At 36.0% G+C, this 15,864-nt stretch overlaps 1 protein-coding gene and 1 pseudogene across 1 annotated transcript; both read right to left on the reverse strand.

Annotated features, from left to right (window-relative positions):
- Nucleotides 1-6,460: 6,460 nt before the first annotated feature.
- LOC101414339 (double-strand-break repair protein rad21 homolog pseudogene) lies at nt 6,461-8,793 on the reverse strand (annotated as a pseudogene).
- Nucleotides 8,794-10,646: 1,853 nt separating this feature from the next.
- LOC131273005 (olfactory receptor 14C36-like) lies at nt 10,647-11,585 on the reverse strand. Its single transcript, XM_058285103.1, has one exon. The coding sequence runs from the start codon at nt 11,583-11,585 to the stop codon at nt 10,647-10,649; it is 939 nt and encodes a 312-aa protein (XP_058141086.1).
- Nucleotides 11,586-15,864: the final 4,279 nt, after the last annotated feature.

The following is a 15,864-nucleotide window of genomic DNA, read 5'->3' on the forward strand; positions in this document are numbered from 1 at the left end:
GCTAATTCCAATAAGTCATTATTTAACAAACCTGAATTAATAATAATAATAATAATAAAAGGTAATTTTATAATTGGAAAATTCATCGGCAGCCAGCCTCCCCTGACAACTTGCTTCTAGGGGACTGTTTCTAATATTGCATGCTACTAAGTCTTTAAAGTGAAGAAAAATTTATTATTTTGACAAGCTTCTTTAGTGTTGATGGTATTATACGTTGTAAGAAGTTTGCCTGGTAACTTAGTATGTAAGATATATAGAATGTGTTTTTATTATTAAAGAAACAGGAAATAATTTTGTCCTAAGATAAAATAATTGGTTATTAAGAAAGAGTAAAATATGGACCAAAACCTTAATGAATACTAGAAATGTAGAAGGTTCATAGAAAATAAATTTTTATGATTAAAGTCAAATAAAATTTGATGGGTCTATCTATAAAATTTTAAAAGGTTTACTATCAAGTAGTATACTAATGCAAAGTTAAAATTTTGTTCTTTCTCAAAACCTCTCAAGTCATTAATCTGTTTTGGTAAGAGCTTTTATCCTGAATAATCTATATATAAAGAAAGTCTGTTTTATCAAAATAAATTCTTGTGCTTTAACCTCATCATTTCCTCGGTGTTCCAAAAAGGAAATTTTTATCTCTATTAAAAGAACATAACATTCAAACCTGCTTTCTCAAAACTAAATCCTGAAAAGTAGCCTTTCATTCCAAACTTATTATAAGTGATTTATTTTACCTTGAAAGAAAAATTAAATAGTTAAGTTCATTTAACATGTTATAAGTCGAATAGAAGGTGTTTAAAAGTGTTATAAAATGAACAAGTTTTTCTTTCCTTTAACCCTCTGTTAATTAAAGTTGTATGACTAAAATGTTCCTATGATTGCTTAAGAGTATATAAAGTTACCAATATTTCAGCAAAATATTAAAGAGAAGTACAATATGGTTAATTATGGTTTTAATTATTATAAAAGAATATGTGTCACAAAAACAACCTCTTATCATAGATTAAAGTAACAACACTGTAGTATGCAGCTATCCCAGACACTGCTAGTTTATTGCAAGAAGTTAATGTCCAGCTGTGTTGCTATCACTTTGTTTTAAAACATGCTAAAACTTTCTTTAGTGTCTTCTTAAACAACTCAAGCCAGCTGCATTCCTCTATCTGTAAAAAACCAACAGTAGACTTTTGCAGTGCTTTTCAGGGCTATGTGCATAGCCCAACCATCAATGCACAGAGCTTTCAGCAGTCATTAAGGTTTTACAAATGTTTCAAAAACTCCTGAATATTGTCTCTGATTCTGAATATGTGTGTTTAACTGTAGCTCATACTGAAACAGCTCATATTTTTATTACTAATGAATTATCTCAACTTTTTGCCAGCCTTCAAGCTCTCATTCGGCAAAGAAGTCAGCCCATATATATTACTCACAGCCGGTCTCATTCTTCCCTTCCTGGTCCTTTGGCTACACAAAATGCAAGAGCTGATTTATTAGTAGGATGTTTGCAGGATGCCAATAAATAGCATACATTAACTCATATTAATATCAAGGGACTTAAACATAAATTTCCTCAATTAACAAAACATCAAGCTCAAGAAATTAGTTGTACCTGTCCCACCTGTGGACCCTTAACTACAGTGCCTTTTCAGGCTGAGACTAATCCCAGAAGCCTGGCTCCTAACCAACTGTGGCAGATGGATGTTACTTTCATATACCATCATTTGGTAAATTACGATATGTCCATGTTTGCATTGATACTTACTCTCATTTTTTGTAGGCTACTGCACAAAGTGGTGAACGTTTTCATTATGTTCACTCCCATTTATGGTCTGCTTTTGCTGTGATGGGACTCCCCTTGAAAATTAAAACTGATAATTGTCCTTCTTACATAGTAAGTCTTTTACTTCTTTTTGTTCTACATATGCTATAAAACGTGTTCCTGGTATTCCTTATAATCCTACAGGTCAAGCCATAGTTGAACGCAGCCATCATACTCTAAAAACTATGCTTTTAAAACAAAAAGGGGAAATGGTGGTATTACAACACCAAAAAATCAATTGGCAAAAGCTTTATTTACTTTAAATTTTCTTAATGTTTATAATTCATTGACACCTGTGAAATGTCACTTTGGAAAATGTCAAACATCTACAGTGGACATTAAAAATAAAGACCAACCAATATTCTGGAAAGATATTTTAAGTAATGAATGGAAAAGGGGCAGGATTAAAGTATGTGGGGGAGGCTGTGCTCTTGTCATTTCAGAAAATGGAGAACAAATTTGGTTACCTGTGAAGAGGATTAAACCCCAGAATGAAGAGATGGGGTCTCCTGCAACTTCTGATAATGGTGATCGTAAGTAATGAGGAAGCTGCCAGTAATTACACTTACTGGGCCTATATACCTAACCCCCCATTACTTAGAGTGTTAACCTGGAAAGATCCATTCTTTCATATATATCTAAATAAGACCCATATATTCCCTGGACCAATTGATGATCGATTGCCAATTAAACCCTATGAGGAAGGACAAAGAATCTATAATCTCATATTACCATTTGATTATTGACCCTTATGCATTGGTAACCATCCTTCCTGTATGTATGTTAAAAATCAGGCCATAACTATCTTTAAAAATAATATACTCAGTTTATCGTGACTTTATTTCCCTCTTACAATTTAATTAGGACCAAAAATCCTTCTTATGATTGTCCACAAAAAGAAAGTAGGGATAAAGAAGGATGGCAAGAGTGCCATATGGGAAGAGGATCTGTCGTTTTTAATGATTCCTATGGAATAGTGTGGGAGAGTGCCCCTATGGGGAGTCACTCTCCACATAATGACAGACTTATTTGGTATGGTCTAAATAGTAAAGGACAGCAAATTAGTAATATGCAATATCCATTTCATGAATCCTTAAACCATGATGAAAAAATAAATTTTACTAAAAATAATAGTGTTTGGAAACAGAAAGGGAAATGGATCCCTTCTCTATGGTGTAATGTTACATCTATACATATTCAAAGGAACTTATGGAAAGTTTTTCTAGAAATAGCTCCTACTATAGAATGGATTGGGAATAATAGTAAGTATGGTCAGCATTTGCATTTAAATCAAATTCATCATCTTCAGGCATGTGTAAAAGATGCTTATGTATTTGTGGTTGGAAAATTAACTATAACTGAGAATGCTCTATTTTATAAAAGTGGAGCCTTGCATACTTATTTGTCTGAGAACATTTTACAGAATGGAGACTTCATTACAATGGCTCGAAGGCGGCGGGGAGTGTGGATTCCAGTGCGACTGAACCGAATTTGGCAATTGTCACCTGAGAGTCAACTGCTATTCCATATGGCATGAGAAATCCTGAAGCACTCAAAGCGATCTGTGGGACTGCTAATAGCTGGCATATTAGGACTGATTGGTGTCATTGCAGCTGCCGCTACAGCTACCATGGCCTTGCATGAGATGGTGCAGACTCAACAATACATACATGAATGGCATAAGAATGTTTGTGACTTACGGCATAGTCAAGAATATATTGATGAAGAATTAAACAGTAGAGTTAATGATTTAGAATCAGCTGTTTTGCATATTGGAGATCAATTGTATAATTTAAACTTAAGGGGATTGAAATGTGATTGGAATGAAAGCAACTTTTGTATGCATCATCAGTCATGGATCCACTTGCTTATAAAAATTCTATGATTGGGAAAAGATTAAAAATCATTTAATAGGTCATAAAGGTAATATGTCATTAGAAATAGAAGAATTACAGAAAAAGATATTAGAAATGTCTCATAATTAGATTTATGTAGCTGAAGATAAGGATATCTTTAATGATTTAATTTCTCATTTTAATAAGTTTAATCCAGTAGATTGGTGGAAGACTCAACATTTTTTTATCAGCATTAGGAATAGGATTTTGTGTATTAATCTTGTTGCTTATTGTGGTTGCTTGTCTGGGATGAGAAATATGCCAAAGACTGCACCATGTTGAAGTGATGGGACAAGCTAATAATTTGGTACTTGCTAAAACCCTGATATAATTTCCCATGGTCAGAGCACTTGGCTGGTAGTCAATGACGGGTAAGACTCTCAGAGGAGGGGAACCCAAGACAGGTACAGTCACCCTGACTAAAACAAAAAGGGGGATATGTGGGAAACAAAGGCATGCTGTTTCCATGGTAGCAAGTTACTTTCTGACCATTGGGTCATGCTGTCCCTGGAGATGTACGTGCAGGTGGCTAATCTCTCTGGGAAACATAACATTCCAGCAGAACCCAAACTTGATATCTCAAGTAATCTGGGCAACAAGATTCATGAGTATACTTGTTTCAATAACATAATAGAACATCTTAGGCTTTAGTTACTCTCTTATCCACTGTGCACTGTGTTTTCATTAACGAAGTTATGGGAATAGTTAGCTAGACTAGTTGCTGGTTCTCATGGTTGCTTGGGATATATAAAGAAGCCCCTGATGTTAATAAACTTGTCTGATGAGCTTGAGAAATCAATGCTCTCAGAACCCCTGATCCCAATCTCTCTTTGTCTTTCATTCCCAATACCCTTCGGGTCTGTCATTCCAACAGTTCCTCGGATCATTTATGTGCCAGGCAATGGGCCAGGTGCTGGGGAGATAACTGTCCTCCTGGGGTTCAGTCTGCCAGGGCTTTTCCAAGTTTGACCCCTGGACAAACAGCATCAGGGATACCTGGGAGCTACTTTGAAATGCAAATTCCTCGCCCCACCCAGACCTACAGAGTCAGACGTCCTGCATGGGGAGCTCAGCCCTCCAGGCAAGGCTCACACAGGCTTACCTGAGCACAGCTGGGGTACCAGAGGCAAACAGTGAACTGCAGTCTAAAGCAGTTCCCTGAAGGAGCCCTGCGGGAAGGTCCCCCTTCCCAGGGGTTAGGGAGCGCTTCCCTTGGGAAGAGGTTTCTGAGTTGAGTCACTAGGGAGGAAGAAAATTTTCTAAATACATTCCCATATCTTGATGAAAAAGTCACCAGTGGGGAGGTGATGCTGGGGTCCCTCCCCTGGATCCTCCGATATTCTTTAAACCAGCTGCAGGCGATGCATCTCATCGAGGAAGTTGGGATAGGGCTTGGCAGGGGCTCGGCAAGGAAGAAAGGAACGGGACTGGAGAGCAGGAACGGCGAGGGCAAGGCCCGGGGGTGGGCAGCCTGACCGGGTCCTCTGGCAGGCACCAAGGATCAGCCCCAGGCTTGATTGCAGCCTTGGCAACCTCCCCGCCAGTGCCCTGGGCCCCATCCTGTGGTTACCTGCACCAGGGCGCGCATCAAGAAGGGACCCCTGGGTCCCGTGCCTCTCCTCTCCCCCGCCCCCGCGTCCCGCCCTGCACCCACGCAGCTCCAGCTTCAGCTGCCAGGCCCACCCTGACAGCGCCAAGCCGTGGGGCGCAGTCCAGGGCGCGCTGCAGCTGCTCCGCGGGCACCTTTAGCGACAGCGACCACGGCGGCTTCACGGACACCGAGCCCCGCACCTTCATTCTGCTCCTCTCTAGGTCTTACAATAACGTTCCACTCCACAGATATTTAAGGTTCAAATAAACTTTATTTGCAGGAACAAAAAAAAAGACGTGGTAATTTCTAGTTTTATGATCTGAATATTCAAACAAATAAATCCTAAAGTATTTTCAAAACTTTGATTCAGAGCTTCTGGAAAGTTACAAACTCAATTTATAGTCATTCTACTCTTAAAAAGTCTATCTCTGCTTATGTTGGAGCCTCATTATAGCAACAGAATTCAAGATAGCAAGGTTCATCATGAAGCCTTAAGTGGAATGAGCTGCAAAACTAGAATACTTTAAACCAAGTTAAGTCTTATCTTTTTGTAGCTTAAAGGATCGATTACAGCATATTTTCACTTACACCCTTGCTTATTATGGAAGTAGCGAGTTTAAAACATACTTCAAAATTATATACGAAGTTTGCTGTTTCAGATAATCCCCTAAGAGAAATGATTAACATGATGACTGCTTGGTCACAGATAGGAAAACAATAATTTCTTTCTGTTAAAGTCTCATTTTTATTTTTAAATGAAATTGTCAGATATTTTCTAAAACAGGTTTACATTTTCAAAGCAGAAATGGAGAACTAAGATAAAAATCATGAGTTTCAATTGCTAAACTCTACTCCACGTTATTACATGCACCAAAATTACACCTCTCTTTTCTGTATGAACTGTTAAAACAATCTTCTGGGTCCTTGAGTTACTTGCTTTCTCCATCAGAACACAAACACAAACCAAATAAGCAGCTTCCCTAAGGATGAAATTGCTAAACTTAAAATACTGGGGAAAAATGAAAGGAAAAGGCAGAGACATTGTATAGACAAAAATTTAAATTTTGTAGAAGGTTTTTGTGTGTGTGACCTGCATATGGGGGAAATTTGTATACACTAGTGAAATGAACACTAGCTATAAATGTTCTGTGCTGCTCAAATAACATGGAATTTTGGTCCAGGTGTGGCAATGATGTCACTGTATGTTTCTTCCTGTATCAGCTCAATAGTTTGCTGCTATTTAAGAACCCAGAAGCTGTAGAACTTTGCTGCAGCTTTTTTTCCATTTTTGTTTCAATATAGCTCAAGCAAATTGATAGTCAGCTCCAGTTTTAGCAAGAGCTCACTGAAGATCAAGAACTTTTGACTGAGTTCTTTTGTTCCATCTTTTTTCTTCTAGATCCTGATCACCCCCAGAGGCAACTTCATTATCTTCTTTCTCTTTCTCTTTCTCCTTTTCTGGCAGAAGTTCTAGCCCTGGTATTAGCTCACAGATTTTTGGAGGATTTCTGGAAGGAGCTAAACATGGGGTCTTCCCATCTGCTCAACCATCTGAGAAGGCATCAAGGCCCTGGGTCAACTTGCCCAGGCTTTACTTAACTCCCTTAGGTGGTGGGGGGGCATGGCTGCCTCATCCATATTTGTTCTGCTGGTTTCCATCACTGACTCCTGGAGGCATCTCAGTTCTTCCGGAAATAGGCTCATCATAGCATCATGTTGCTGATATTGCTGTGGCTGTCCTCCTTGGAAACTTCTGGATTTTCAAATTCTTTAAGGAACTCATCTAAATTATCAACTTCTCCTTAACTCCTTTTTCTTAGGTCTTCTGGTACAAGCAGTGTAAGGCAGCATGTAAAGATCTTGAGTAGTCTATTATTTTGCAAAGGCTGAGCAGGTAAAGAGAAGTGTTTCCACTCCTGCAGTCTCTTTCCACATCATCAATTTCTTGGTGGGTGGAGTCAATCCAAAGTAGTAATAATATCAGAATAATCACTAAATTGGGCCCTATTTGTCTTGCTATCCAATTCTTTGACACTGCCAACAATAATTCTTCTTCCTCTTGGCAGAATTATCAATAGCTTCCAGAGCAAATGCTTCTTCATTTGGAACAAGTGTTATTTGATCAGTCATAGTTGGCATTGATCAACAGGATCCATGGAATCAGGACTAATCAATCCCTCCCATTGATATTATCATCCTCATCCATATCATCATGTGCAGGCTCTTCTGGCAACATCACCCCTCCCTCAGAGAGAGCAGGGGGATGGCCAAAGATAAGACCATCAATATTACTAATAAGTTTGCCATCTAATATACCACCATCATTTCCTCCTCTTAAATCTTATTTTGGTCTTCTTATTCTGGATGGTTATTTCTCATTTTGATTGCTAGTGCTCTGCTCAGGGTCAAGTAAGAGGTTAAAAAATCTCTCCCTTTTAATTGTCATCCTCAAAAGCACTGCCTTCTCTCATAATCTCATGGTCATCCATTCCAAAGTTGCCAAATCATTCTCGTAGGATATTGATGTTCCCTACTTCTCTCATGGCTCTCTCTTCCACTCTACTCTGGTTTAGGCTGAACAGTTGGACCACATATAAGATGTCATCTAAGTGAGGCAATGGTTGATCAAAGTCATGAAATTCTTCAGGTAAGGGAATGGCATTATAAGCTGCTTCCTGATTTGCTTCAGGCAGGTAGACAACATCTGGCTGAAAAGTCATTTTTGTCTTAGTGAATGCCTCATTATAGTCTGCAGGGTGAATTTGGCTTTCCGTGATAGATTGGAACTCCTTCCAATAAGAGATGTCCTGATGTTAGGAGTGTCATGTTCACCTTGGGACAGATGACACTCTCCACTCTGTTTGCTAAATTACATCCATACACATGGGTCTTGGTGAGCTCCTTACCCCTGATGAGCCACTAGCCACAGCCTGGCTGAGGGGCTTTGGGAGGGGAAAAGGATCAGGGGAGGAGGCGGAAAGTGGGCAAGTCCTTGTGCAGCGTAGCTTCAGACAGCTCTCTCTGCCCCGGGGCCACTGCCCCTGCTCTTCCTGCACTGACTTGAAAGAACTAATCACTATATCCATATCCACACTTCAAGAAATGTTGAAGGAGTCCTTTGTGGAGAAGGATATGTGTGCTGAAAATATTTATCTCCATAAAGAACTGAAAGGCATCAGAAATGATAACTATATGGACAATTATATAAGGGTGTTTCCAAATTATTAAAATCTTTGCACATTTAAGCAACTGTTGGCACAGAAATATAACTTTGCTTTGTGGTTTTTAACACACCTATTAATTAAGTGGATAATGGATATATTACTATCCAAAGTATACTATTGGAAGATTCTTTTACTAAAGCTCAAGTTGTATATATCAAATGAAGTCAATCTATGGCGTGTTATACATGCATACCTATCGTAAGTGACAACCAACATTTGATAAAGAATTATAGCTAGCACGCCAACAAAGGAGATGTGATTCATCAATAAAAAATGAAAGCCTATTATCAGGCAAAAAGAAACCCAGTATACTAAGTGAAGGAGAACAGACACAGAGTACTCCAAATTGTATGATTCTTTTTATATAAAATGTAATTATAAATCAATTCATAAAGATGAAAATAAATTAGCGGCTATGTAGGGCTTGGGAAGGAATGATAAACGGTGTGGAGTCTTTCTTTTTGGAGTACTGAAAATTTTTCTAAAATTTCTGAGATGATGACTGTACAACATTGTGATTATACTAAAAGCTATTGTTTATACACTTCAGATAGATCATATAGTTTGTGAATATATCTCAATAAAACTGCTTAATAAACAAATAAATAATTGTGTAAGAATAGCGAGAAATAGCAGTTATGTACAGCAGGGGAAACAGAAAGATTGAGAGGTGAGGAATTTTCTTGTTTTCTTTTTTCATTATTATTGAAATAATGAAAATGCTTTAATAATGATTGAAGTAATGAATGAAAAACTGTGTGATTAGACCAAATACCATTGATTGTATACTTTGGATTAATTGTATGTTTTATTAATATGTATTAATAAAATTGATTAAAAAATGAAGATTTAGCAGGGGAAACACAGAACAAGGAACAAATGGGGCAAAGCAAGTAGCAATATGATACAATTAAACCTAAACATATCTATAATTACAGTTAATTAGTCAAACACCACAATTAAAAAGGAAGAGATTTTCTCATAAGATTAAGTGCCCAACCCAAATTTATCTTGCCTTAAAAAATGCACTGTAAACATAAAGAAACAAGTATTAAAGATTAATAAAAATGTACAAGTTAACACTAACATAAAGTTGACTTCAGGGCATAGGTTATCTTAAGAGTTAAAGAAGTTAATTCCACAGTAGTTAACCTCACTGACTTAGTTTCGTCAAAAGCCCTAAGGCAATATTATTAGTAATCTAATCAAAGTCCCCTCAGCTGAATTTAATGCAATCAAAGGGTACCACACCCAGAGGAATAGACTAGTTTACAAAAATATTATTTTTTTGGTGTTCATAAAATAATTTCATACTGTCATAGTGCCTAATTTTTTTTTTCACCCACAAGAGATTGCGGTGCATACACCAGGCATTATTGTATGAATGATGGGTCCTTATATATGAAAAACCTATAGGAAACTCTACTGATAACCATCTGTCTATCATATTATTTTTTATTATAGTGTAACGATGTAACAGAATTTTAAAAATTGAAATGGAAGTAAATTAACTTTAGGTATTCTTGTCAAAAGAAGTTGAATACCTACTAATAAATAATCTTAACCATAAATTTTCAAAATGTGCCACTGAAAAATGGTTTGTCAATAATATTTATTGGCTTGAGCAAAATGTAGTTATTGAAAATCTATTTTTCTGCAATATGAAAAGCAGAATGGAGTATCATTAATCTAGCTTACCAACCACATCTTCATCACATCCTTATGTTTTATATTATTTACATTCTAAGGATATTTTAAATTTATGAATAAATACATGATTATCTGTTTTATAGTTGCATATAGCAGGCAGCATTAATATCCAGCATTTCTTTCTAGTATTCTACAGATTTAAAGAGGATAATTAGAAAGAAATCTTTTAGCATGTAAGTTTTAGAAAATAGCCTTAAGCACTGATGTTTCAGGCATCAGTGTATATGCAAATTTTAGAGGGGAAACCTCAAAAAAAAGTATGTTTGTTTTGTTTCTATGCAGTTTCATAGTAAAATACTATTCCTTAGAACTCACTTAAGTTCTCAACAATTGGAAATAGGCAATAAAGTTAATTTTGCATTTTGCAAATAACCTCATCAACATGGGATTATCTTGAAATAATTATCCTAAGGCTTTCCCAAATACAGCTTTCTGCTCATCATTTTCCTTACAGCCTCTTTTATCTGCTTGTTTCTAAGGCTATAGATAATAGGGTTCAAAAAAGGAGGGACTATAGAATAGAACACAGATGTGATCATGTCCTGAATTGTGGGTGAGCTGGAGGTTGGCTTCATATACACAGCAACAGCTGAGCTGAGAAAGATGGTCACCACAAGAATATGAGGCACACAGGTGGAAAAGGCCTTTCCTCGTTCTCCTCTGGTTGGAAACTTAAGCACAGTAGAAAATATGTGAATATAAGACATGGTGATGAAAGCAAAGCAGCCACCATCAATAACAACTGCAAAGATAAAAAGAGAAATTTCATTGCTTAAGGTGTCAGAGCAGGAGAGCTTCAGTAGAAAAGGCATGTCACAGAAGAACGGATGGACCACATTGGACTGACAGAAGGGCAGCCGGAAGGTGTTTCCAGTATGGAATCCTGCAGAGCCCACACCACTGAGTAGGGCAGCCAGTGTCATCTGGACACAGAGCCAAGGGTTCATGATCACAGAGTAGTGGAGGGGCTGGCAGATGGCCACATAGCGGTCCCAGGCCATGACGGTGAGCAAAACCAGCTCTATATAAGCAAACCAAAGCAGAAAGAAGATCTGAGCTGCACATCCTGCCATGGAGATTGCTGTGTTCTCGGGCAGGAAGATGACACATGCCTTGGGTATTGTCACGGAAATGTAACACATGTCCAAAGCAGAAAGATTTCTAAGGAAAAAGAACATGGGGATGTGAAGTTTCTTATCCAGGGTGGTTACTGTGACAATGAGAAAGTTGCCCATCAGGGTTGCCAAGTAGATCAGAAGGAATAGCATGGTGTGCAAGACTCTGTCCTCCCAAACTTCAGAAAATCTTGTAAGCAGGAAGTCTGTTACAGTGGTAGAATTGGGCATCTTTGAGGACTGTGCTTTGGACATCAGGAAATAATGGAGAATCAATGTGAGAGAAAATAATTAACCTGAATATATTAACATAGTGTTGCTTTAAAATCCTTACTCTTGTTGCTTCTATATCTTATTTCCAGGGTAGAAAAAAAGTTCATAGAGACAGATAGTAGATTACAGCTTACAACAAGTATGGGATAGGGTGGGAGAAAAATTTATTGCTTAATGAGAGCAGAATTCCTCTTTTAAGTGATGAAAATGTTGGGATTTTGATGATGGTTGTACAGTATTTTGATTGTAACTAATATCAAATGATTGTAACTAATATAAAATGATTAATATGGAGAATTTTGAGTTGTATATATGCTGCAATAAAAAGTACAAAAATATTGTTTAAGAGTATGTAGAATTTGGTTAATTTTCATTATATAGTACCTACTTGCAGAACAGTTGGTATAGTGGAAGATTGAGTTAATGTAGGTAAGGTCTATATTTATCAACTCATTAGAAGTATTCTCTAAGTGTTAACACTGAATGGCATTAACTGATCACCAATCACAATCTGGATAAGTATAGAAGGTTACTATTGAATGAGAGCCCCTCCAAATTTTACATGTGGTTGTAATCCATTACTTGCCCACAAGGTGGAAGTTTGTTTTTTTCTCCACTTCCTCAAATATAAATTTTGATACTGATTTCACTTTGAAATTCTCTTAAGAATTGCTATCTCTGATGACTACATTCTTATTTGCTGCATATGTTTCTGCCTTGCATCTGTTAACGTGTACTTTTTATTTTGACACTGGATTTAACAAGAACCCTCCCCCTTGAATATTTATTAAACTTTTTGTAGCTTGTATTTCTTCCTTTCTTAGCCAAGATCATATAAGCAAACAAATGAATAATACAAGCCCCATTTTTTATTTATAATTCCCTATGAAATTTCTTCACTCTTATTCACATATTACTTACTCTAATTCTCAACATAACCCTGAAAATTGAGAATTAATATAAACAATTTAAAAGTGCCAAGACTAGTCCAGTTACAATTCAAGAAAATAAATTTTACATGGAAATGTAGGAGAAAGGACAGGCATTCAAAACAAGGTTTATGTGGGCAGCTAACCTTGAGACATGGCATATTTCCTTCATCAGCTCTCCTAAGTCTCCTGAGTTTCACTGTTTCCTCCTATACGAATCCCAGCCCCTCATGTCAACTGATCATTTACTTGTACAATTCATTCGCAACCTGCCAAGTTCTTCTGGAGGCAGGAGAGCAGTGTTTTAAGATGTTTAAATCACTGTGATACAGAGCTGAAACATCACTCCATTGATTTCCGACATATTGAATATTAAGTGCTAAACAAATACCTTTCAAACTAATTTCCCTAGGATTCCATATTTCTACATTTCCTATCCGTATTCCCTATATTGTCTGACTGTTGCAATTTAGAAAAATTTATTATGAGCTGTTTTCTAACGCTTCTAATACAGTAAAATATCTGTTTCCCAGGCTCTTACAAATATCAACATAGTTTCATATCTATTTAAATTTCCTGAGATATCCTATTCTAATAACTTAAGTATACCAATAAAATATTGCTATGCATTTTCACTCACTTTCCTCCCTTATCTGCTTTTTTTGAGCAGAGTAATCCATTTCTAGGACTCTAGTCTTCATTCTCTCGCCTCTTGCACTGATGCCATTTCCCACTAAATGCCTCTTTTTCATTCTTTTCCATGTTTTTGAATTTAAATAAATGCTTAGGTTTCCCTGTTCAAAATATGTATTCTGAAATTCTGATCCAATAATTAAATATCTTGTTTTTTCTGCAATTTTCTTTCATTAGCCTTTTTCAAACAATGTCTTATTTTGCCTTCTCTGATTTTTATTTGAAACTTAGCAATCTGACTTCTCTTAGCATGTAAGCTTCTCATTTCGGTAACATCCACCTTGAAGACCAAGTGAGTGTTACTTCAGTCTTTAGCTTCCTATACTTCCTCAACTCTGTAGTGTGCTATAAGGATCTCCGCCCCTGGTACCACATCTCTAACCTACATTGATTCCCCTTTACAGTGCTTTAGTCACACATTTCATAAAAGATACATGGGTGTAGGGGACAAAGTTTCCTTTCTCAATAGTGATGTCTAAATTGTGTTTTCTTATGATCTTCCAAAGTTCATAGTTTAGAATTAGCTCCTTCTACCTTCTTCTCTGTACCTTTTTTCACCTTATCTACTCCATTATTCTGCTCTCATTTAATGTTCTTCTGCTATATCCCTGTCATTTCCTCTTCTTAAAGACTTCATTCTTTTTTCCACCTTATCCTTTACACAGATTGTAATCATTATCTTTAATAATTCTGGCAAGTCAGTAAGATGAACACTTTATTATTCTTAAGTTTATTTCTTAAATAAAATTCCTTGAATAATTTAATGATGTAATTTATTACTTTCTGACTTCTGGTAATATATCAGTTGCAATAATCTATTTTCAAAACATATCACACTACTTAAAATTGATAGAACTTGATAATGTTTTGGACCTCCACCAGGTTATTATAAAATACATTAGTTCAATCAGTGAGTTATTGGACTTAGAACAACTTAGAAAGACTTTATGGCATCATAGAAATCTGTTGGAAAAGGTTTCCAAGAAATATCTCCAATAACAACCACCACACTAATTTAATATTAGAAAACATTTAAAAATGAATCTGAAAATGTTACAAAAATCCTTAAAATACATTCCTTTGGTAGTAGCTACTGGAGAATGGCTGTACTTCCGCTTACCATTTGTTTCAGTTTGTACTATTTGAAATTTCTATCTAAGGCCATTTTATTACCACAGATATCTATGCCAATATTTTGTAATAAAAAAATTCCTGGGAATGATGAGCTTGCCTGAAACAGGTAGGCTGAATGATTTTTTTATTCAGGCAGTCATTAAATTCACCACAATCAATCTTCAGAGTTCTAGAAAATAAGAAAAATGACTGCTAGTATATTTACTTGCAGCTTTAGATAAGTAGATATTATTTGTGGAAGTTAATATTTATTTAATAAAATTATTCAGTAGAATAACATGAAATGTGATGCTCTCTGTGATGTATAAAATATTACGTTTTCCCATAAACAGGAATGTATTTCAGAACTTGAGTAAGTTATGACAGAATTAGATAGTTTCCTACTACATGTTTAATTATCAGACCACTACTATCATATTATAGAAAAGGAATAGGATTCCACAGTTTGAATACTTTATTTCACAATCACCAATTTTAGGTTTCTTGATTGAAATCCCATGTGTCAAAGTAGCCATGCTAAAAATTCATGGACTTCAGGGGAAGCTATGTTTCTGCCTCAATTCTGACATTTTCTTGCATTGTAGCTCTAGGAACCTCTTGAACATCTTTGAAACATGGTTTCCTTATCTATAGAATTTTCAATAATGTCAACCTCATTAATTTAATATGTACAAAATATAACAAAGACAGGACTCAAATGATAGCTATGCTGAAGAAAACTAAATAAGAACTATGAATCACTGACAGAAGAATTAAGCATGTGTTCTCTTCAGCACTTGCAGATTTTCCATCTTATTCTTATAGGGCTATAATTTTTAAACAGGCAAAGAAATGGAAGAAAAACCTAGTGTTCTGCCTTTGCTAATCGAACTTTCTCTTAAAATTAATATGAGAAAAAAGAAAAGTTCTGAACTAATTTTTGAATAGGCAATGACTGAAATCATTTGAGTCCCAAAAGACTGGTTCAGCAGGGGGATACCCAGCACAGTAAAATTTTCCTAGGGTAAGCAGACTATTGCATAGTTCTTATTACTCCAAGTGAAAAAGCAAGTTACTGGTTTTTCTGCAAAGGCATGAAGAATATATTTCCATTCTGAACAATTGTAAGAAATATTTTGGTCATTAATATAGGTATTCATGTATTTTTTCACCCATCCTTCCATTTAAATTTAATGTATTTATGATTAACTCAGTATTTTTGGAAAAATAATATGCAGAAAATTGACTGTAAGCTTTGTGGTTGATTCAGTAATAATTGCCTATATATTAAGGAATCTTTAGAATTACTCCTGCAATATAAGTCATTGTGTATAGAGTTTATATTTATGATAGAGATTCACTTATTTATTTTGAATATATAAAATACCTGAATATATAAAACAGAGCTTGGCCAAGCAAAGAAAATAGGCAGACAGGTGTAAGTATTAACTAAATAGCAATAATATACACAAATATTTCCAGTTTTTAAGGTAAAACAAAAC

This window comes from Dasypus novemcinctus, chromosome 22 (genome assembly GCF_030445035.2).
Source record: "Dasypus novemcinctus isolate mDasNov1 chromosome 22, mDasNov1.1.hap2, whole genome shotgun sequence".
In the NCBI taxonomy this organism is placed as follows: domain Eukaryota; kingdom Metazoa; phylum Chordata; class Mammalia; order Cingulata; family Dasypodidae; genus Dasypus; species Dasypus novemcinctus.